The 24,508-nt window shown below is 37.8% G+C and overlaps 2 protein-coding genes across 2 annotated transcripts in view; one reads left to right on the top strand and one right to left on the bottom strand.

Moving 5' to 3' along the window:
- LOC127419518 (formin-like protein 3) overlaps positions 1 to 24,508 on the bottom strand; it is a 489,255-nt gene that overhangs the window by 327,384 nt on the left and 137,363 nt on the right. The window lies entirely within an intron of this gene.
- LOC127419517 (low-density lipoprotein receptor-related protein 1-like) overlaps positions 1 to 24,508 on the top strand; it is a 193,324-nt gene that overhangs the window by 104,726 nt on the left and 64,090 nt on the right. The window contains exons 10-23 of the mRNA XM_051660970.1: positions 888 to 1,031; positions 1,692 to 1,928; positions 4,611 to 4,791; positions 5,035 to 5,257; positions 5,629 to 5,818; positions 6,985 to 7,113; positions 7,247 to 7,387; positions 7,601 to 7,726; positions 8,181 to 8,297; positions 11,020 to 11,100; positions 11,191 to 11,358; positions 19,431 to 19,613; positions 20,009 to 20,206; positions 22,103 to 22,348. Coding sequence (XP_051516930.1) covers positions 888 to 1,031; positions 1,692 to 1,928; positions 4,611 to 4,791; positions 5,035 to 5,257; positions 5,629 to 5,818; positions 6,985 to 7,113; positions 7,247 to 7,387; positions 7,601 to 7,726; positions 8,181 to 8,297; positions 11,020 to 11,100; positions 11,191 to 11,358; positions 19,431 to 19,613; positions 20,009 to 20,206; positions 22,103 to 22,348 — 2,364 coding nt within the window. The remainder of the gene's footprint in view (positions 1 to 887; positions 1,032 to 1,691; positions 1,929 to 4,610; positions 4,792 to 5,034; positions 5,258 to 5,628; positions 5,819 to 6,984; positions 7,114 to 7,246; positions 7,388 to 7,600; positions 7,727 to 8,180; positions 8,298 to 11,019; positions 11,101 to 11,190; positions 11,359 to 19,430; positions 19,614 to 20,008; positions 20,207 to 22,102; positions 22,349 to 24,508) is intronic.

Raw genomic sequence — 24,508 nt, 5'->3', positions numbered from 1 at the left:
ACAGTGCGGGAATCACCAAAAACATCTAATGCTGTTTCGCTCGTGCTTGTGAAAAACGAAAAAGTTGTTATAAGAGGGAGAAACTTTGAAGAAGCATTGAGATGCCTGACTGATTGTTGAAAAGTCTTGCGAATAGAGAGAATGTTCTCTGATGCACGGGACTGTTCGGTCAATGCGTGTATGTTGTGGTGCTGAAATGTTTTGTATTAATGCACTGAAATGTTATGTTCTTGTATCCAGTATTGTTACTGATGATAATATTTAGATTTTAACTAATACCTATAAGCTGTTTTATGAGGTGGGGTTGAAAATGTTGTCTGTTAATTTGTGTGTTTGTCTGTTGCAAATGTAGACAATGCAAATGAGATAAATGTATATTATATAAAAGTATATTGCTTGTCAATTGAACATGAATTTGTACGTGAACGGCATGTTTTAGTAAAAACGCAAGTTACAAAATAGTTATATTAATTTTTATAAATATTGTTAAATAAAATTTTTAATATAGAGTAGGTAACGCAATCTTTAAAAGAACATTGTATTAGTTGTGCATAGATTACCCACAATAATGAGGAAATTGAGTAAAGGGGTGAACATTGTTAGAGTGCAGATTTGTAATCCTGCCCCTTGGTAGAACGGAGAATAAATATTGGCCGTCGCCCCCTTCAAAGTTGTCCATTCCTGCACTAGAGGCACAGAAATAACACACTTCAACTTTAAGTGAAGAAGTGCTCTTTGTAAGGTTAACAATTGAAGCATTTACATTTTTAGACAATATAATTCATTCTTTTTAGAGAGGTACATTTTTTCCAAGTCTGACTCTGTACTAGTCATTGTGATTTTCCCATTTGTTGTATAAAATGATGCCTTTGTGTCTGACCTCACAGTTCGAAGTCACGCATGCGCCTCGGATCAGTTTGGGAAGCCGGGCGGGTGCTCTGATATCTGCCTGCTGAGTAACAGTCACAAGAGCCGAACCTGCCGCTGTCGATCCGGTTTCAGCCTGGGCAGTGATGGAAAGTCCTGCAAGAGTGAGTAATATCTCACAAAAGCATGTCCAAAGCCAGCATTATATAACAGTCTTTCCCATTACAGGGCTTCTGTTGTGCCTGTGAATAGTGCTATACAATTAATACATTTTTTTTTATAGAGATTGCAATTTTGGCTGCCACTATTTACGAATCATGAAAAGTGTTGAAAACAACATTCCATCTAGGTTTACCACCGCAACGGTGTGTGTTTAGTGTGATTTTATTTTTATTTTATTTATTTTTTTATTTTTTTATTTTTTCAGCAATTGAGCATTTTAACCAACTGTTGAGTGCACGAATGCAGTGATGAATCAGTTCATTTAGAACCAGCGAAAAGCAAGATGGATGGGCGGTATTATAAATGAAGCAATAAAGAGATGGTGCAGCAATAAAATAATTAAGGGACAATGTTCTCAGCTTGTTTTGGATGTGTAGCCTACATAAAGAAAATAGCTTGTTGTCCTACACAAAATAAGTGTTTCTTGTACTGTAAATTCTTTTAATCAAAATTAATAATTGCTTTTACAATATCAAGGGAAAAAAAGTTATTTTTTTAAATAAGTTAATTTCTTTTTTTTTTTTTTTTTTTTTTTTTGCCAATCATAGTGATTACTGGATATAATGGTCATTTGCTAAGTGTTCTATTTGTTTTCTCTGCAGAACCAGAGCATGAGCTCTTCTTGGTGTATGGTAAAGGTCGGCCAGGTGTCATCCGTGGTATGGACCTGCACGCCCGGGTGTATGACGAGCACATCATCCCCATTGAGAACCTCAATAACCCACGAGCGTTGGACTTCCACGCTGAGACTGAATTCATCTATTTCGCTGATGCCACCAGCTACATCATCGGCCGACAGAAGATCGACGGCACTGAGAGAGACATCATAGTGAAGGATGGTGTGTACAGAATCACAAAATTCTTTTTGCTGCAGCTGATATCTGGTGAAGAATGATGTGTTCTATTTGGAGTGACATAGTCTTTGCTCAGACAGAAATTTGGGTCCGGATTAACGAAAATGTTCTTAAGCTAAAAAAATAAATTAAAAAAAGTTCTTAGGATAAAGTATATTTAGTTCGTAAGAATGTTCCTAAGTGCAATTCTTGAAAAATATTTATGTTTTTAAATATTTTCTTAAGATTGTCTTCAATATTGTCTGATTATACTAGCCTGCTGATCAGGCTGCCTTGTCTAATACAACAAATTCAGTACTTCAACACTGGTAAATTGTAACAATATATTTATCTTATTATTAATCTTTTTTTTAAGTAGCAAGCTTAAAAATATATATATTTTATGTAAATGCTGGATGTTTCTATTAGAGCTGGGCGAAATGTAAAAAAAAATATTTTATCAATAATCACCTTAAAAATATCGCAATATCCGATTATATCGTCAACCACCCCTTGCCGAGGGTCGGTGAATATTTTTGCTTTATAGATTTTGCTTTAAAAATTAAATTAATTTATTGAAACACGAAAAATATAAACAAAAGATATGTCTAAATTCAAATTGCACTTTAAGCTAAACTAAAAAAGCAATAAAAATAACGAAGTGATCAAAAAATCTTTTCTAACCACCTCCCCAGTGGCTCCATTTGCCATCACGCAAGCATCCGTCAATGACAACAGGTGGAAAATTACTAATAGCCTACAGATTAAGAACTAAAGACAATTATAAATGTAAAGACAATAATAATCAGTATAATAAACCTATAAATTCCCTTGTGTTCCCAAAATAATGCTGCCAAATGTGTGTTCTTATCATATTTGTGTTTGTCTTGTGTTTTGGTAATACAGTTAATGCTGCCTAAATAAAAGAAAATAGAACTCCATTTTAGGTTCAAGGTGAACGTTTCTTGTATTATTTTATGACGTAATCACTTTAGTTTTTGTTTCTTTAATACAAAGATATATATTACTGAACCTGCAGGGTTGCGTTCACAATGCATGCCAGCTTTCTTAAGTCTTTTCAGGAATATATTTTTTTTTTTTTCTATTTTCTTAAAGGGGTAGTTCATCCAAAAATGAAAATTCTCTCATCATTTTCTCCCTCATGCCAACCCAAATGTTTATGACTTTCTTTCTTCTGCAGAACACAAATGAAGATTTTAAGAAGAATATCTCAGCTCTGTAGGTCCATACAATGCAATTGAATGGTGACCAGAACTTTGAAGGTCCAAATATCACATAAAGTCATCATTAAAGATTGAAGTAATCCATAGGACTAGTAGTGGTTAAATCCATGTGTTCAGAAGTGATCCAATTGTTTTTGGGGTGAGAAACAGACCAAAATCTAATTTATTTTTCACTATAAATCTTGACAACAGTCTCCTTGGCGATCATGATTTCAAACTTGATTACACTTCCTATAGTGCCATCTAGCACTCTGCGCATGTGTCAAGCACTAGGAAGTGTAATTGAGCTTGAAGTCATGATCGTGCCTAGAGACTGCAATGGCAACTCCTTTATCACTTTATACAGTGATAAAGGAGTTACATTTTGATTTGTTCTCACCCAAAACCGATTGGATCATTTCAGAAGACATGGATTAAACCACTGGAGTTGAATAGATTACATTTATGCTGCCTTTATATGCTTTTTGCATTTTCATATTTCTGGTCACTATATTCACTTGCATTGTATGGACCTACAGAGCTGAGATATTCTTCTAAAAATCTTTTTTTATGTTCTGCAGAAGAAAAAAGTCATACATATCAGGGATGACATGAGGGTGAGTAAATGATGAGAGAATTTTCATGTTTGTTGAACTATCCCTTTAAGAAGAACTGTTTAATTTTATTTTATTTTTTATCCCCTTTTCTCCCCAATTTTGGAATGCACGCATCTTATCACGTGGCTTGCTGTGCATGACACCGCGGAGACTCCCAACATGTGGAGGCTCATGCTGCTCTCCGTGATCCATGCACAACTTACCACACACACCGTTGAGAGCAAGAACCACTTAATTGCGACCACGAGGAGGTTACCCCATGTGACTCTACCCTCCCTAGCAACCAGGCCAGTTTGGTTGCTTAGGAGACCTGGCTGGAGTCACTCAGCACACCCAGGATTCGAACTCGCGTCTCCAGGGGTGGTAGTCGGCGTCTGTACTCGCTGAGACACCCAGGCCCCCCAGAACTTTCTTTTTAATAATGTTTTGTGAATTCAGCCCCTGATGTTTACAACCCCTATCCAAAACACATGCACACGTGATTTGAAATCCAGATATCAAGTAGGATTTTTTTTTTTATATATATATATATAATTTGGGTTGTGACAACTTTAAAACATCATATGAAGTATGTCTGAAAACACACATTTTTACTCATTTTTTCTCATATAGCTCAAACTAGTAAACATTCATAACATAGTAAATGAGACAGTAACTTCGGACACTGTATATGTATGAAAATGAAAAATGCCTTTGAAGTTTGTTTTCTCAAAATCTATGTAATTTTGCGCCTCTTGAGTTCACTTCACATTTTGTAAAATTAGACGAAAGCTCTCCAATAACACACTTCTTCACCCCATCCTGTACCCACTCACCTTTCTCATCCCTTTTGTTTCTGTACTCCACAGGTATTCACACAGTAGAAGGTATTGCTGTGGACTGGATGGGACAGAACCTGTATTGGACTGATGATGGACCCAAGAAGACCATCAGTGTGGCCAAACTGGAGAAAGCCTCTCAGACTCGCAAGACCCTCATTGAGGGTAAGATGACCCATCCCCGGGCCATTGTAGTGGACCCTGCACATGGGTAAGTGAGAGGATCTGGGGATATTATCAGCTTTCATTCATTTCTGTTTGTGTGATGCCTTCTTTTGTCCTTTACAATTTAGATTTTAAGTTTTTATTTTTTATTTATTTTTTATAATTTGATCTCTGCGACCGTTCTCTTTGGGATCGTTCTCATAGATTGTTAGGTACATTAGAGTTGTTTGCTAGAATCCACATACTTGAATGAATGTGTGAACAGATCATTTCCTGTGTCATGTTGCAGAATGATGTACTGGAGCGACTGGGAGGAGGAGCCTAAAGAGACCAATCGCGGCAGTATAAAGAAGGCCTGGATGGACGGCTCAAATGCTGGCATCCTGCTCACTTCTAAAACTGTGCTCTGGCCCAACGGCCTCAGCCTGGACATCCAGCAGGGCATCCTGTACTGGGTGGATGCATACTACGACCGCATCGAGATGGTTCTTCTCAACACCACAGAACGCAGGGTGAGGATAGTTTCAGGGGTTTAAAAGAGGAGCATCATAGCTGGAGTAAAAGGGCTTCAGTGTATAGATGGTTGTTTTCTTAGGGCCATTCGGTATAATATGCAATAACTAGTATATTTAGTGTTTTTGAAGTAGAGACAGATACAAACAGGGATACTCAAGAAAAAAATGATTTTTGAGAGTTTATCTCTTCTTCATAGTATCAATTTCTAAAACTGACCATTAATCTGTTGTTGGTCATAACATGAAAATATTTATTGACTTATTAGTATCAGCCAGAGCTTCAACATCTATGCATCCCTAAAAACTTGTGCTGCTCAGAATGTGTTGTTCAAAAATCATTAAAGAATCATACATTTCGGTTTGCCCAGACTGTATATGAAGGACAGGAGCTAAACCATCCCTTTGGCCTGTGCCACTACAAGAACTTCCTGTTCTGGAATGAGTACCGTGGTGGAGGAATCTACAAACTGGACCAGATCACCAAGAAAGTCACGCTGCTACGTAATGAACGACCCCCAATCTATGAGATTCGCACCTATGATGCACAACAGCAACAAAGTATGGAACAACTTCTGCATTTTTTTTTATTTTATTTTTTTAAACTTAGTAAACCAGGGGTGCTCACACGTTTATGGCATGAGATCTACTTTTTCAAAATGCTAATACAGTAAGATCCACCATGCACAATTTAAATAGACATTGTGTTGTCACGATACCAACATTTCAGTTGTCTTATCCAATACCAGTGAATTTTGATGATTCTTGATGCAAAAACTAATACTAACTAATTTGTTAATTGGGTAAACATTGTTTCTAGTTCTCAAGTAATTATTCAAGACAAGGAAACAGTCAGTAATAAAATAAGAACAAAGAAACAAATTAAGAAAACAGTGCTTAAAATTTCTAAAAGTAGTATCAAGTATTCAAGTAAGAATTGACATGGACAGCGGCGGGTCTGTCAGGCTGCATTTACACTGCAAATCATAATGCACAGATCTGATATTTTAATACGAATCTGCTTTATTGTCCAGGTGTTGATGCTTACTTCAGACATAACTGACAATGTTTGTATCAATGCCTCGCCAAGACAGGCATTTTGAAACGTGTTTGACAGTTCCGCATTATCGCAAGCGCTCTCACAACACATGCGCACACAAAAAAGGCATCTGTCAGACAGAGCGCAGGGGCCGAGTTTCCGAAACGTATGATGGCATTTATATTCACGAGGAAAGCGATACCTGATTGGACGATACAGTAATATCAGAAAATTGCTATCTGATTGGTCGGAGAAACTATAGCCCAAATCTTTATTCGTAGCCGTAACTAATAAGTAGAGCTTTCCTCATAGATATGAGTCTTCTTGTCATCCCATGTTTCGGAAATCCACCGTGTGGGAGCTGAAATGGGGAAATAAAAGTGATGTTTAAGAATTTCGTTGTTTGAGTAGTTTCTCTCTCGACTCCCTTTACTGTTTAACCTGTTAACGAGATCGACCGGTGGTTGTCTTGCGGTTGTCTAATGAGCACCCCTGTAGAAAACTGATGTTTTGAAGCTGTTGCTTTTTTAATCACTCAGTGACTGAGACTTAATTATGTTGTTTTATATTAGCATGTTTCAACGGTTTATAGAATTAAAGTGGTAACTAATTAATGAGATCAAAGATTTGGGGTTTTTATTGTGTCTTTTATTGGGATCTGCTAGGGATGTTTCTTTTATGTTTGTAGTCACAGGCTCCAATGTGTGCCGTGCCAATAATGGGGGCTGCAGCAGTCTGTGTCTGCTGACGCCCACTGGGCGATCCTGTGCCTGTGCAGATGACCAGATACTAGACACTGACAACAAAACCTGTAAAGGTGGGTTTGAACTACACTGTGCTTTAAACACTCTGAAGTATCTATGTTACTGTGAATAGTCCAAGTGATATGCCATGGCTTGTCAAAATCAGAGATGTTTCACTTTGGCAATATTCTTGTGCTTTCTCTCCAGCCAATCCTTCGTACGTCCCTCCTCCTCAGTGCCAGCCTGGAGAATTTGCCTGTAAGAATAATCGCTGTATTCAAGACCGCTGGAAATGCGACGGGGACAACGATTGTCTGGACAACAGTGACGAGGCCCCTGAGTTGTGCCGTTAGTATCGTTCTTTTGCCTTTTGTTTTAGATACTCAAATAACAGCAACATCAATGTAATCGTTATGGTTACAGAATGAATATACTTTTTTATTATGAATTACTGTTGATTTCATTTCTTATCCGGAAATTAAAAGTGCTGGAATGAGGCTGTGGTAAAATTGTACTGCTGTTATGGCTGTGAGGTTAAAGGTCTTGTTTATCCTGTTCCAGACCAGCACACCTGTCCCGCAGACCGCTTCAAGTGCCAGAATAACCGCTGTATCCCTCTGCGCTGGCTGTGTGATGGAGACAATGACTGTGGCAATGATGAAGATGAATCGAACAGCACCTGCTCAGGTATTGACAAATCTGAAATCTGTGCGATAAACAATGAAGAAATACATGTTGATATTATTCTCATAACTAGTGGTCGACTGAGACAGGTTTTTCAGTAGCCGCTATCTAGAGAACAGGGTTGCTGATGGTCGATATATACATAATACATTTTAATGATAGAAAATAAGTCCTGAATAAAAAAAAATCCTGACTATAAATAAATGCATTTTACACAATATTTACTCAATTTATTAAAAAATAATTGACAACTGAAAATGTGCTCCATCCATATACAAGACCATCATTAGGCAAAATGACCACTTCTGTTAATCGACCAGTCAGGCGCTGTTATGGGTCGATGATGTAAAAATGGCAAAAATGGAAAATAATGACAAAATACATAAGCATTCCCTCAGTCTTAATGCACTTTGTAAGTTAAAAGTGTTTATATTGCTTTACTGTCTCTCTCTCCCAGCACGCACATGTCCTCCAAACCAGTACCCATGTGCCAGCGGCCGCTGTATCCCTGTCTCCTGGACGTGTGACTTGGATGATGATTGTGGAGACCGCTCAGATGAACCAGCATCTTGTGGTATTTAGATTTTAGCCTTTTACTTTTTTCATAAATGAAATAAACAATATTGGGTTGGGAAGCTCAGCGAGTATTGACGCTGACTACCACCACTGGAGTCGCGAATTTGAATCCAGGGTGTGCTGAGTGACTCCAGCCAGGTCTCCTAAGCAACCAAATTGGCCCGGTTGCTAGGGAGGGTAGAGTCACATGGGGTAACCTACTCGTGGTCAGATTAGTGGTTCTCGCTCTCAATGGGGTGCGTGGTAAGTTGTGTGTGGATCGCGGAGAGTAGAATGAGCCTCCCATGCTGTGAGTCTCCGCAGTGTCATGCACAATGAGCCATGTGATAAGATGCACGGACTGACTGTCTCAGAAGTGGAGGCAACTGAGACTTGTCCTCCGCCACCCGGACTGAGGCGAGTAACCGCGCCACCACGAGGACCTACTAAGTAGTGGGAATTGGGCATTCCAAATTGGGAGATAAGGGGATAATATAAAAAAAAATAATCATGAATAAAGCCGACAATGTCATGGTCAGCTATAACTCTGAAGAACCCTTTCTCACTTCCTGCTCATGGTGGATGCAACAGTAGGACACGTGGTCTGGTAAACAATGTCTCTGCGATCACAGCTTCAACATGTCAACTCTGTCATTCCCATTATGATTATTTCTTTTAGAATTGTGGAATAGTTTTGACAATTTAGTTTAGGATATAGTGGCAGCTGTAACTGGGGAAAAAATGGCTCCAGTGTACAACACGTGGTTAAGATGGAAAAATATTAAATTTTGTGAACTCTGTCAGAATATTCAGAATAGTGTGAAAACCGAAATAAAAATGTATAGAATGTATTTTATCACTTAACTCCTTTACTGAACACTATTATTAGATAATTAAAGACTTTACACTCTTGTTGGATGGATCAAATTAAAACAGCATGCTTTTAAGTGTGTCTGACGGAGCTGACACAAATTATAGTAAGATGCAAGTTATGAGGTGAATAAATGTACATTTCAGAAAAAAAGCATTTATATAAAAACCTGTTCCCTTACATGATTCGTTAGCTGAGACGTTTGTCTGCAAAATGTATCCATTTCAGATTCATTTAGTATTAAAAAATAAAACTCTGATTTAAAACGTTCTGTCCATTTTTCAAGAATTAGAGCATTACATTTTCTTGACGTCATGCTGTGCTCATGCGTAGTTGACATGAACTACTTTTGGAAAGTTGACTTGTCCTGCGGTGTGACGTACTCCATCTAAAACTATTTTAAACAGCATTTTGCTAATTCATTTATAATTACTATGCAATTGTTTTGTTTTTTTATTAATACAGAGAAAACAGAGATCATTTGCAGTTTTTAATACACTGGCGGCCAAAAGTTTGGAATAATGTACAGATTTTGCTGTTTCGGAAGGAAATTCGGTACTTTAAATCACCAAAGTGGTATTGAACTGATCACAAAGTATAGTTAGGATATTACTGATGTAAAAAGTCATTTTTGATCAAATCTAGACAGGCCCCATTTCCAGCAGCCATCACTCCAACATCTTATCCTTGAGTAATCATGCTAAATTTCTAATTTGGTACTAGAAAATCACTTGCCATTATATCAAACACAGCTGAAAGCTATTTGGTTCGTTAAATGAAGCTTAACATTGTCTTTGTGTTTGTTTTTGAGTTGCCAATTAAGCAATAGACTGGCATGTCTTAAGGTCAATATTAGGTCAAAAATGGCAAAAAAGAAACAGCTTTCTCTAGAAACTCATCAGTCATTAGTTTTGAGGAATGAAGGCTATACAATGCTTGAAATTGCCTAAAAACTGAAGATTTCATACAAAGGTGTACACTACAGTCTTCAAAGACAAAGGACAACTGGCTCTAGCAAGGACAGGAAGAGATGTGGAAGGCCAGATGTACAACTAAACAAGAGGATAAGTACATCAGAGTCTCTAGTTTGAGGAAAAAGACGCCTCACATGTCCTCAGCTGACAGCTTCATTGAATTCTACCCGCTCAACACCAGTTTCATGTACAACAGTAAAGAGAAGACTCAGGGGTGCAGGCCTTATGGGAAGAACTGGAAAGAAAAAAAACACTTTTGAAACAGAAAAAAAAAAGGTTAGAGTGGGCAATTAAACATGGACATTGGACAACAGATAATTGGAAAAGAGTGTTATGGATCTTAACCCCATTGAGCTTTTGTGGGATCAGCTAGACTGTAAGGTGTTTGAGAAGTACCCGACAAGACAGCCACATCTATGGCAAGTGCTGCAGGAAGTGTGGGGCGAAATGTCACCTGAGTACCTGGACAAACTGACAGCTAGAATGCCAAGGATCTGCAAAGCTGTCATTGCTGCACATGGAGGATTTTTTGATGAGAACTCTTTGAAGTAGTTTAAAAAGTTCTGAATTTTTGTTGTTAATGTCCTGACTATACAATGTGATCAGACGAATGCCACTTTGGTGAATAAAAGTACCAATTTCTTTCCATAAGAGCAAAATCTGTAAATTATTTCAAACTTTTGGCCGCCAGTGTATGTATTTGTCACACCAAAGTACCATTTAAAACAATGGCAAAGGCAAAAATTGATTAAAAATTGTGAAAACTTAAAAGAAAAGAAAACTGGGGACAATTTTTGTAATGCAAAATAGACACATTCTCTCTCTCTCTCTCTCTCTCTCTCTCTCTCTCTCTCTCTCTCTCTCTCTCTCTCTCTCCCCCTTACTTTTCTCTCTAGCATATCCCACCTGTTTCCCACTCACTCAGTTCACCTGTGCCAATGGGCGCTGCATCAATGTCAACTGGCGCTGCGATAACGGTGAGTTTGTAATACCACCCTAAAATAAGCACATGCACACTGGTGCACTGCTGTCCAATAACCTCCAGCACCATGTCTTTGTGTCTTCAGATAACGACTGTGGGGATAACAGTGATGAGGCTGGCTGCAGTCACTCGTGCTCAAGCGTGCAGTTTAAATGCAACAGCGGTCGCTGTATTCCAGAGTACTGGACTTGCGACGGAGACAACGATTGTGGAGATTACAGCGATGAAACTCATGCCAATTGCACCAACCAAGGTGAGTTTGATCAAGTGTCTTTTTGAATACAGAAAAAGAATCTTGTTTTGAGCTTAATCTGAAGCAACCGTAGTGAGCCTGGAAATTACTTTGACAGCAGAGGGCTCTGTCTTGATTTAGCCAAATATTTGGCTGTTTGTATTAAGGGTCTGTTCCACTTTGCAGCATATTCGAGTAAAAAAAAAACCACTTAGACTCAGAGGTAAAGCGACCAACCACAAAAAACAAGTTCACTTATTAGTTGTTCTTCAAAAAGATTATTGTAACAGGCCGGTGTGTCCTCTTAAGATGTAGTAGGGTCCAAAAGAGTCTACTTTGAAAATGTTGGATTTAAAATCTTACAAACCTGGGAATAAACAAAGTTTTAGATATTGAAACATGTAAAACAAAGAAATGTTATAAGTACGAATAAGAAATATTGAAGATTCTGCACTATTTCTTGGTCACTAATCAAATAAGTACAGTACCTTTATGACATTGAACATGTTAACTCCTTTGTAGATAAGGTCAGTTTTCCTTGCTTCCATTGAAGCACACATGATGCTCTTTGGGTCATTCTCAAATCATGCTGGGATAACATGGATCATCACGTTTTGCACAAACTTGCTTGAGTGTGTGGGGACATACCAACTGCAAAGACATTTTGAAATTCATGCTATTATTTTGAACTTTTCACTTAAATTGTTATGCTGATAATATAATTTTTAATAATTGGAAAAGTGCCAAATGTAAGCATTTTTGCAAGTAGTCTCAGACTTTTGGACCCCACTGTACGTTTGTTGTGGGCTTTCTGAAGTGCCTCTAGATATTGAGTAAAACCACAATGAACAATGCAACTGATCTCTTCATTAACTGGAGTAATTCACAGTTTCACAAACCAGGCTGTCATCCTTTCATTTTTGAGGTCTGTGGTGAACGTAAACCACAAGCGCTTGAATAATGTGATTGGAATCATTGGAGATCAGGGAGGGAGAGTCCTTTAGGAGACCAGTGTGTTAATGACTGCTGTGAGAGCTGCCGTCTGTAGGGATTACACAAGCACAGATGTGCCGGGATGCTTGATGCATGAGCCACATGAGTATCTTCATATTTCTCCTTTATATCTGTCTGTCTCTATTTTCCTCTCCACATGGCTTCTTTCTCATAGTTGTTAATTGGTTGGTGGAAGAGAGGGTTATGTTCTTTTTTTGGGGGGGGGGGGGGGGCTCTGTCCTCTTAAAAAGTTAAACATCTTTTAATTTACATGACATCTTAAAAATATTGCACTCATGCCACAAGACGCTTAATAAAACCATCACAGCAGTCAAAGATGTCCATCCAGCGCACGTTTACCTTTATCAACAATTAAAGTCCCTAACAAAACGGTTGTAGGAGAGATCTTACATTGGGTCATGCCAGCCGTATTTGTGTTTGCCATTACGAAAATTTCAGAAAGATGGCGCTTCTGTTTTTTTAATTATTTTTTTTTATCAAGTTGTCCAGCAAGTCATGTAGCTGAACTAGTCTATAAACTGTAAATACTAGTTGTTTTGTTTTTTGTTTGCCAGACAGGTTGTTCATTAGCAGCATTTAACCAGTTTAGACATTAACAATCAAGAATAAAATTACATCTTTTAAGGTTTTTGACCATAACTGTGTACTGTTTTAGGTGATGATAGCCTAAAAAATGCATGTGTTAATATCTTATGTTTAAAGTTTGCAGTGTTTTGAATAGAGGTCGACCGATAGTTGATTTTGCCAATACCAATAACTAAGGTGGTGGGAAAGGCCGATAACTGATTAATCAGCCAATAGTTTTTCAAATCGATTTATAGAAAATAAAAAAATAAAAAACCTGTTTGAGTCCAGACTATGCTACAAGAGTCCAAAATGAATAAAATCCCAGATGCAGTTTAATATGTAACTAAAATCCCCATAAAACCAGGAAAAAAATTATATTTGGTTATTTGGTTTTCGGGACTCTTAACTATAAAAAAGCCCAAAACACCCTGGGGACTCTTATTTTGAAATGACGGAGACATGGCTCTGTTACAGTTCTCTGTATTAAGTATTAACCAAATTAAGCTTTTTATAGCCTGTATGTTCACCAGATGAAGGGTTGTGTGTGTGTGTGTGTGTGTGTGTGTGTGTGTGTGTGTGTGTGTGTGTGTGTGTGTGTGTGTATACACACACACACACACACACACACACTACTGGTCAAAAGTTTTGAAACACTTGACTGAAATGTTTCTCATGATCTTAAAAATCTTTTGATCTGAAGGCATATGCTTAAATGTTTGAAATTAGTTTTGTAGACAAAAATATAATTGTGCCACCATATTAATTTATTTCATTATAAAACTACAATTTCATAAAAATAAAAAAAAATACATGTTTTTGAAATTGATGAAAAGAAAAGCAGCCAATAAGTGCCCAACATAGATGGGAACTCCTTCAATACTGTTTAAAAAGCATCCCAGGGTGATACCTCAAGAAGTTGGTTGAGAAAATGTCAAGAGTACATGTCTGCAAATTCTAGGCAAAATATAACACAGTTTTGATTTATTTTGGATTTTGTTTAGTCACAACATAATTCCCATATTTCCATTTATGTTATTCCATAGTTTTGATGACTTTACTATTATTCTAAAATGTGAAAAAAAATAAAAAAATAATAATAATTATAATAAAGAATGAGTAAATGTTTCAAAACTTTGACCGGTAGTGTATGTGTGTATGTATGTGTATGTATGTGTGTATGTATGTGTATGTATGTGTGTGTGTGTGTGTGTGTGTGTGTGTATATATATATATATATATATATATATATATATATATATATATATTAGAGTTGTCAGTAGATACTTTTTTTTTAAATCTCGTTTAATCTCAGGATTTTTCATAGTTAATCACGATTAATCTCAGATTTTATGCATTGAAATGCATTTGTCAAAATGCATTTCTTTCTTTCTTTGGAAAGAACAACAAAATAGAACAAAACAATATGTAGTAATAGTGCTTTATTAACATTTTCCAAACTCCACAATGCAAAGACAGATATTTACTAAAATAGCACCAATTCATGTAACATTAAACATTTACCAAAGTTTAAGTGGGATTTTGACTGATTGACAGAACTACTATTCATTGCAATGCACATTAAATCTCTTAAAACCTCATCCTCTACAATATTTATACTCATCAGGCTGGCTTTTCATTTTGTATATGGAATGCACATGATTTGTTTCAAGGCAGCAAGCACCGCGTTGAACTCCATATGAAACGCGTGTCTTGTTCTGCTTTTAGCGCTGGCACTGCCGATGGAAAATAATTAAAACTAATTGTCTGGTAATCATTTGCTGACACCTCAGAAGCTCGGCAGCAATGGGTACAAAGTTGAAATTGTTAAATTTGAGCTGAGTGTCAACAGACCCTCCACGGGAGAACAAGCTGCACAGCAGACTTGTTAGAATTGACATGCCTGTGTGGTAAAATGCTGACTTACCTCATGTAGGTCCTCGTTGTGGTGCGGTTACTCACCTCAATCCGGGTGGCGGAGGACAAGTCTCAGTTGCCTGTGCTTCTGAGACAATCAATCCACACATCTTATCACATGGCTCATTGTGCACGACACCGTGGTGACTCTGCATTGGAGGCTCATGCTACTCTTCGCGATCCACGCGCAACTTACCACGCGCCCTATTGAGTGTGAGAACCCCTAATCGCGACCACAAGGAGGTTACCCCATGTGACTCTACCCTCCCTAGCAACCGGGCCAATTTGGCTGCTTAGGAGAACCTGGCTGGAGTCACTCAGCACGCCCTGGATTCGAACTCGCAACTCCAGGGGTGGTAGTCAGCGTTAATACTCGCTGAGCTACCCAGGCCCCAATACGAGAAGAACTTAAATTTTGTCACAATCCCACGAGCATTTGTTTTATAAGAGGTCCTTTCTCCAGCACGGACTCACTTTTGTGTGTTTGTTATAAGTGTGTATACGAGTGTAATGTCCCCGCTGGACAAATCGTAAGGGTTCCGCCCTCTAACCAGTGTTCAGAAATCACACAGAGCTGAATAAAATGTCAATCTAATGTCAAATCGGTAAGAATTTCAACACGTTCCATATTTTTAATTAATCGCATGCGTTAACACTGACAACACTAATATATACGTATGTATAATATATATTTTGTCAGATGAGGTTTAATGATGAATAAGGTTTATTATTATTAAGAAGGCACATTTCCATATAGTCACATTTTTCTTTGCATACCCTTGCTTCAATTTAGAACACTTGCTTATCTAATCAAAATAATAAAATATGCACTGAAGTGAGGATGAAAATATAGATGAATATTGTCAATGGTGAAAGATTTAGATATAGCAAATCCCCACAAGGTGTCAGGGGTTGTTTTTAATTAAATTCTAGAGTCCACTGCTATACTGTAGAACCAAGCCGTTCTAACTTTAGAATGCTCCAGTGCCGGCCATAGAGGAACGATGAGGAATACAAAAAAAAACACAAACTATCGGTATAGATTTTTACAGATCGTTCCAAAAAGCAACTAACGGCGCTAATTAATTGGCAAAGCCGATATATTGCTTACCTCTACTTTTGTAGTGTGGTAAAAGCACTTCTATTTTATATTTGATTCCTTTCAATTTCTGAATGATTTGAATAATAACCACATGCTTTGTTTTAATTTAATTTGTTAATATTAACATTTCAAAATAAAGATGTGAATTCAATAGCATATTGAAATTGTATAGAGGACCATGAAATTTCACTGGTATTGAAAACTGGCTGGTATGCTGGTATCTTGAATAGTCTTGACAACTTCAGTTTGGAGAGTGTATGTGTGAGACCATGAATTCATGCAGCTCTGGCATCATTAGGCATCTGATGTCATCAGGCTCAGTTCACCCCAGGAGATCCTCTGTTCTAGGACACACTTCTCTTTGTTTACACACATGGTCTGGTTTGTCCCCTCCCTTTTTGCTAGACACTGCCAGACTCTAACCTTTGCCATGAGGCACAGCCTTTATGTCAATCCTTAATGACGGGCATCACAGTGCCAGCCCTGGGCTGCCGTTCATGAGAAAGTTTGCTTTGGATGAAAGTCCATTGTGGTAGTTCCTCACACTGGTTACAGTCTCCATCCCTGGGAACTGATTCTTGACGTCAGGACCTTTTGTGTGCATGTTCTTGTTGACTTGTATAAAGTAATTAGTTACTATAATCTTATTGCCGTTTTAATTACTGTTTTTTTAGGCAAAAAGTTGTGTAATGGAAATCTTAACGGATACATATTAAATTCTTATAGTCAGATTACAGTTACTGACTTCAAATTATGTCACACGTTACTTGGGTTACACACGTTTCTAAAATAATATTATTTACATGGAATGCTTTAAAATGTATATGTGCATTTGTTTGCATTTTTATTCGACAGCTAAAGGGCGTGTGCAAGTTAGGAAGTAATTTTAAGGGAGAAATATGTGGATCTGGCTGGCTTGGGTCTGATAATGGACAAGGAGGAAATACAGAAAATATCTTGAAAGTATTAGTAGGGATGTAACTTAGAATCAAACTTGAAATAATTAGTAATGTCATAACTTTTTCCATGAAGTAATGAGTAGTGTAATCTGATTACAGTTTTTAATTAAATCTGATGACTTTTTTCAAACACTGCAGTAAGGTTGTATTAGTTAACGTTAGTTGTATTGAATGTTATATGCACTAACATTAAAATACATACAATACAATGTTTTTATTGTGGAGCTACATGTTATTCTGCAAAATTCTCACAAGATTTGCTGCTACTGAGGTTGGGATATGGGAAGGTTTAGGAATAGGGTTTGGGTTGAGGGTAAGGGTTGGGGTAAGGTTAGGTTTAGAGGTAAGCTTAACAGTGTAACTACAGATGTAATTAAATACAGGTGCTTTAAATGCAAGTACAATCCAACAGCACGTATGTACACTAAGTATGTTGTATACGGTGTTTCCCATTAAGTACCTAGACTGTGTCGGCCCGCCACAATTTCATAATGAACCGAAAATATTTTTATTCTTCTCATAATAACATAAAAGATCTCTAACTTTGTGTTTTGCGCCCTTGCTTCGGCAAAGCATCTCTCACTCCCAGTCAGTCATCCTCAGTCCCTGCTGTACTGGCACATGCTCACACACACACACACACACACACACACACACTGGATCCATTAATGTTATTACCAGTGGCTCTGACAATGTAACTCTTTTCAGCATCTGAGGAGCAAGTTCAACACAGGTAACCACTGTTGCTTAATTTCTTTGATGGCTCACAGTGCTCGACATTAACACTTGTCTGGGACAAGTGGATTTTTGAAGGGGCAATTTAAAGAGAATTTTACTTGCCCGACCGGACAAGCAGACTGATTAAAACGGCAATAACAAAAACTTAAAAAAACATGTATATTTGTGATAGCCTAGGCCTGTGTCACTTCATATTTTTATTGTGCTGTTGAAAGTAATCCAGAGCACATAATTTTATCATTCGCAAGCGATCTAGTAACAGCTGCGCCCTGTTTGATTGACAGGCGGCGTATGTGTGTGTGCTGAAAATGTTCACGCTAATGCGCACCTGAACGGTCAAATACATTTTACAATTCTGCCAAAATGCCCATCTTGGAGAGGTATTCATGTAAACACAGAGAGTGATGTCTAAAGTGAACGTAAACAGCAGAGAAAAAAGTGGATTTGAATTAAAATGTCGGACATGTAAGTATAAATGTAAGCGAATAGACCTGCTGCCGTCTAGTGTGTCATTATAATAATCAAACAACCATAACAAGAAAACGAGAAAACACTCACTGCTCTTGACTGCGTTACTTTAGTAGCTTTAAAAAGTATGAATGTATTATAATCATAGAGTGAAGACCAGAAGTAGTTTTATGTTGCATTTTATTCTGAATGTTTACTTGAATGCTTGATAGCCTTAAAAAAGCACTGAACTTTCTTAATTTGTATTTTTTGTTCTATTATTTTTAATCTATTTCTATTCATTGCTGTTTTTATTATTGTTATTACTGACTGTTTACTGGTCTTGAAATTTTACTTAAGAAATTGACACCATTCTTCCATAATTAACATATTAGTTTGTGTTATTATTTGTTGAGGTTTTGAAGCTGGTATTGAGAATCATCAGATTTCACTACCGACTACTGAAATTTTGGTATTGTCATAATGTATAGACTTTATTGTACATGGTAGATCTTGCTGCAATAACATGATGAAAAAGTAGATCTCATTCCATAGAACTATGAGCATCACTGCTGTTAATGGTGGCGATAGAGGCTTTTCTTTATTTGACGACCACACATAAAATAATCATCATATGACAAAAGCCTCCTCTCCTACCCAGTGCAGTTTACATTTCTGTCGCAGAGTACTGAGTTCATTGAATAGGTACACTATTAGGTTGGGCATCGGTCATAATTTTAGAAAAATATACAACATAAACTTTGAGCATGTAACTTAAATGTCCTTTTTTCTCTGGATAAGTAACTTTTTTACTCTGGCAAGTGAATGACCAATTTACTTGTCCGGAGAACAAGCACATGACAGTGCTTAATGTCGAGCCCTGCCTTGAATGTATGTTCTAGTCGATTTTGTTTTGACCGTATGTGAACTGCGTTAAACTCTGTCTCGTTTACCATGCTTTGTTGGTGTGACTTTTTTGCTGTGTCATCACCATTCATATCTATACAACCAATGTGTTTATGATTAAATTACTACTAGAGTACAAAATTGTTTTCAAGAGCACAAAGTTTTTCATAGATCTAGCCTCTTAATTTTGCTCTCAAAGTCCACCAGATTGATGCATTTAACTTTAAAATGTACAGTATTTTCTTCCCTAGAGGGTCTGAGGTCTGGTTGTATCAAATACTTAAGTACATAGTAGTTAAAGAAACCTAATATAAATTGGCTCCAGTTATGAAACCTAATGCATTTAATTGTGTTAACAAATAGACTTTTCTTTTCTTTTTTTACTTTACCAACAATATTCAAGACTGCATATTAATTGCTCATTCCACTTCTGTCTTTCTCTGTAGCCACGCGGCCTCCCGGTGGTTGCCATATAGACGAGTTCCAGTGCCGAATGGACGGCTTGTGCATTCCCATGAGGTGGCGTTGCGACGGGGACACGGACTGCATGGACCTCAGCGACGAGAAGAACTGCGAAGGAGTCACGCACATGTGCGACCCGGCGGTCAAGTTCGCCTGCAGGGACTCGGGTTAGTACAAATTCTTTAATGTTTTGGCTCATGTGTCAGCATCCGTAACTGAGATGGACAAGTTGTAAAATCAGGACAGCGCTTTTTAATAAACTCTTGATGATGTTGGAAGTGATTTTGACAGTTGAATAATGAACTTCCCTGGGGTGTCTTGTCATATGATGTCATGCGTAAATTGCAGCTCCCTCAGGATGCAGGAAGTCAAAATGTCTCAGTCACAACATATTAGTTGATGTCATAATATGTCCATCAAGATCTCATACAGTTGAGTCATTACAGGGTCACTTTTTTGTGTTTTTTTCGTGCACACAGTTACCAGCCAAAAGTTTGGACACGCTTAAATTTTGGACCGAATTTGTCTCATTACCTTAAAAATGTTGTATATGTGTTTTTAGCACGGTGTATCAGTAAGGCCTGGGTGTGTGACGGGGACAGCGATTGTGAAGATAACTCTGATGAAGATAACTGTGAGGCTCTTGTGTGCAAGCTCTCCCACCACGTTTGTGCCAGCAATGACTCCATTTGTCTGCCCGCTGAGAAACTGTGTGATGGCAAGGATGACTGCCCTGATGGCTCGGATGAGAAGCTCTGCAGTAAGGCACACACATAAAAGCAATAAAACTCGCATTAAAGGTGCACTCAGTCATTTTTTCCCCATTAAAAAAAAGTTTTACTCTTAAAGAAATGAATTGAAATTTTGAAACATACTGTATGTTTTATTCAACATGGGGAGGGATGCCCTCATGGGGGCTACCATTTTAGAATCACATGACCAGCTGAATACTACTCGCTTAATCTCAGTAACCGTCTTTTTATTGGACACTTTCACTCTTGTATTAAATTAATCATGGCTGATTGTGAATAGTGAATTTCTACATTGGCATCTGTAACTGAAAACTTTCATGTGACGTCACTGTATGTCCGCACCACCATGTTTGTGACCAAAGTTCCATATACATTACCTTCAATGTGCTGCGATATGGGATGGGACAAAAGCCTTCTTCAGGAGTTAAAGCAGCTCTTACATTCATGTGGACGGGATCATCACAGACGGGTTTTTTAATTTATTTTTTAATCCCTTTTCTCCCCAATTTGGAATGCCCAATTCCCACTACTTAGTAGGTCCTCGTGGTGGCGCGGTTACTCACCTCAATCCGGGTGTGCGGAGGACAAGTCTCAGTTGCCTCCGTTTCTGAGACCATCAATCCGCGCATTTCTTATCACGTGGCTCGCTGTGCATGACACCGCGGAGACTCCCAGCATGTGGAGACTCATGCTACTCTCCGCGATCCACGTACAACTTACCACGTGCCCCATTGTCAGCGAGAACCACTAATCGCGACCACGAGGAGGTACCCCATGTGACTCTACCCTCCCTAGCAACCGGGCCAATTTGGTTGCTTAGGAGACCTAGCTGGAGTCACTCCACTCCAGGGGTGGTGGTCAGCGTCAGTACTCGCTGAACCACCCAGGCCCCCATCACAGACATTTTGTAATATTTTGACCAAATCAGACCTGACAACACAAAATATTTGTAACTTCTGAATGAGAGTTGTTTAAGGTGATGTACCAGGGGGTTTGTGTACTCATCTATCACACATCAGACTCACCAGCGTACAGAGATGAATTGGCGTACGGTGGATAAAATATATTTATATGTCAACGAAAGTCCAATTTGGCTATATTTGTGCTGTCTTCAAGACCTGTATGAACTTTTCCTGGGATGTGGCATGGATCAAAAGCAGTTTTTGTTGTTTTTATTGTTATTGTTTCATGGGTGTTTTTCCATTCACCGCCATTGTTTCCTCCCACTGATGGTCACAAATATGGTGGCTGCGAGGAAAAAGAGATGTCACTGAAACAGGTCAGTTGATTTTGAATGATGCTGCATCCACACCACTTGGTGTCGCTGTAAGTCCAAGATGATATGAGCAAAAAGTTACTGACTGCACTTTTAAAGGTATTGTTAACTAAAAAAAATACAATTCTGTGGATCTTTTTTATACAACCATAGCTCATAATGACCAGCTTAAAGTGCAAATAAAAAAAGTTCATACTATTGGTGAGCAATATACCAAGTATTTTGAAGTCATACAATAGCTTGAAGAATGGAAAATGTAAGATTATCAATGATTAATAGCTTAAATTTCAGTTTCTTGTTGTATTTCTTTGTCTTCCAAAAAAAGAAGAAAAGAAACAACAACATGGATTTGGGACAGTGAATAAATAATGACAGAATTTTCATTGTTGGGTGAACTATTCCTTTAAATCTTTCGCAGCTCATGCTGAGCATGCCAGCTCTACTTGTGTTTCTGATTAACATATGACAGAGGAATGTCTGGCTTGAATTAAAATGAAATATGCACATACTCTGCAACTCATCATTTTTATGGCAGTTACTTAGAAACACTTTTTTTTTTCATTCTTTTCCCCTTGCTACCCCCTTCTCTTTCTTTATCTCTCTCTCTTTCTCTCCTCCACGCTCCTAGACCTTTGCTCTGTAGATAATGGAGGCTGCAGCCATAACTGTACCATTGCTCCTGGTGAGGGCATCCTGTGTTCCTGCCCAGCTGGCATGGAGCTGGGCACCGACAACAAGACCTGCCAGATTCAGAGCTTCTGTGCCAAACATCTGAAGTGCAGCCAGCGCTGTGTGCAGGAGAAGGCCACTGTAAAGTGTGCATGCTACGATGGCTGGGCACTGGGACCAGACAGCGAGAGCTGCAAGAGCACTGGTGAGCAATAGGGAGAGACAGGAGGAAGGAGAGAAGAAAAATATACAGCACAAAAGTTTTAGGCACTTGTGAAAAATGTTGCATAGTGAGGATGTCTTCAAAAATAATGACATAAATAGTTTACATTTATCACTAATGTCATACAAAATCCAATAAACATAAAAAAGCTAAATCAGTATTTGATGTGAGCACCTTTACCTTCAAAACAGTACCAATTCTGCTAGGTACACCTGGAAACAGTTTTTCTTGGTTGTTGGCAGATAGGGTGTTCTAAGCTTCTTGGAGAACCTATCTATTTAGGCTCAATTGCTTCTGTCTCTTCATGTAATCCCAGGCTGACTCAATGATTTTGAGATCCGGGCTCTGTGGGGGCCATACTTTCTGTTGTAGGGCTCCTTGTTAGTCTTCTGTTCAATTCTGTATGCAAAGGGAATACATTAAAAGTACAATATGTTAAAGAACCATTTTAAGACAAATGTTTTTAATGCACCTAAGACTTTTGCACAGTACTGTATACATTAATGATATTTCAGTTGTTTTGCTTGGCCTCTTGAAATGACTGAAAGAAACTGTCATGTCGATAGGTGAGATGTACGCTAGTATAGTGTGGCACTATGAAATCATTTGGCATTAGTAAGCAGTAATTTAGAAGATGCTGTTATCCAAAGCGGCTTAACCCTATATAATGCTGTATGTATCAAATATGATACACAACGTTTGACGGCTCCTGTCTCAATCTCTGTTCAAGCTGAAAAGCCAAACAATTTATGGTATGTAAGTTTCAAATGTTCCTGGCACCATCTAGTGGTTATTTGTGAAAAAAATGTTGTTTATATCGATCTATTTAAAATGCTTTCAGACTTTTGCAAAAAAATACTCTCATGATGGGATAAATTACAGCTTATTGATATTTTAAAATAAGTATTTGCTTAATGTATGCAACTTATGCCTGGTAAAAATGTTGTATATTATTTTATTGAAAAAGCCAGCTGAAATTACATGTATCAAATATGACACAACAGGCTTTAAAGGTATGTCTCTCAATCACCATTACATTACATTCATGCCCCCCCCCCCCGAAAATTATTGAAAACTAATGTTTCTGTGTATTTTCATACATGCAGCCTGCTCTGTCATTATAAAGATCTCATTATTTGACATTACAAGCTATTATGATGTCATGTTACCATAAGTTCCTGAGACCCAGGAAAGAAAGTTTTACCATTTCCCCTTTTTAAATGTCAATATAGTGTTTGGTGCATAAAATGCATATGATAAAAATTGTTTATTGAAAAAATATTTTATTAATATTGTTTTTGATGTGCTGAATTGAACTTTGATACATTTCAGTCCTTATTTATAGACCAAGGAGAGGAAGTTATCATGGCCAAACTCTCAAACATTTGGTATCTCTGAAAAGCCCAAGGAGTTCTCTGATATTACCCCAACATTTACCACTGTAGCATGTATGAGCTAAGAAAAAATGTCCTATACAAAAATGAATTGCTGGGCATCAGGAGGATAATGATCTTTAAAGCCTTTCTTATGTATTTTATTGAATCGTTACATATTGTCATATTGTTATATGGCAATATGTATTGTGTTGTGAGGTAGTCACTGATACCTAACCTTAGTACACATATTTTAAGAACAATTCCCAAGGGGCTTGAACATATTGATGGTTCATGGGTCATCAATTTTTAACTACCGTGCCAGCAACCCCAGTATGTTGAGGATAATCTTTTGAATTTTAAGTGTAAAAGAGCATAGTAAATTAGCAGAGTTTAGTTGCATCCATGTTAAAAGATTGTACTTGCTTGCTAAACTGGGTTATTTCAAAGGCTTAAAGGAATAGTTCACCCAAAAATGTAAATTCTCTCATTATTTATTCTTGTTACTCTTATGTTACCCTTATGCCATCCCAGATGTGTATGACTTACTGTCTTCTGCAGAACACAAGTTAAGATTTTTAGAAGAATATTTTAGCTCTGTAGGTCCATACAATGTAAGTGAATGGTTGCCAGAATGTTTAAGCTCCAAAAAGCACATAAAGGCTGCATAAAAATAATCCATATGACTCCATATTCCAGTGGTTTAATCCATGTCTTTAGAAGTGATATGATAGGTTCGGTTGAGAAACAGATACATATTAAGTCTTTT

This window comes from Myxocyprinus asiaticus, chromosome 28, assembly GCF_019703515.2.
Source record: "Myxocyprinus asiaticus isolate MX2 ecotype Aquarium Trade chromosome 28, UBuf_Myxa_2, whole genome shotgun sequence".
Classification (NCBI taxonomy): Eukaryota; Metazoa; Chordata; class Actinopteri; order Cypriniformes; family Catostomidae; genus Myxocyprinus; species Myxocyprinus asiaticus.
This window is presented reverse-complemented; position numbering and strand designations above follow the sequence as displayed.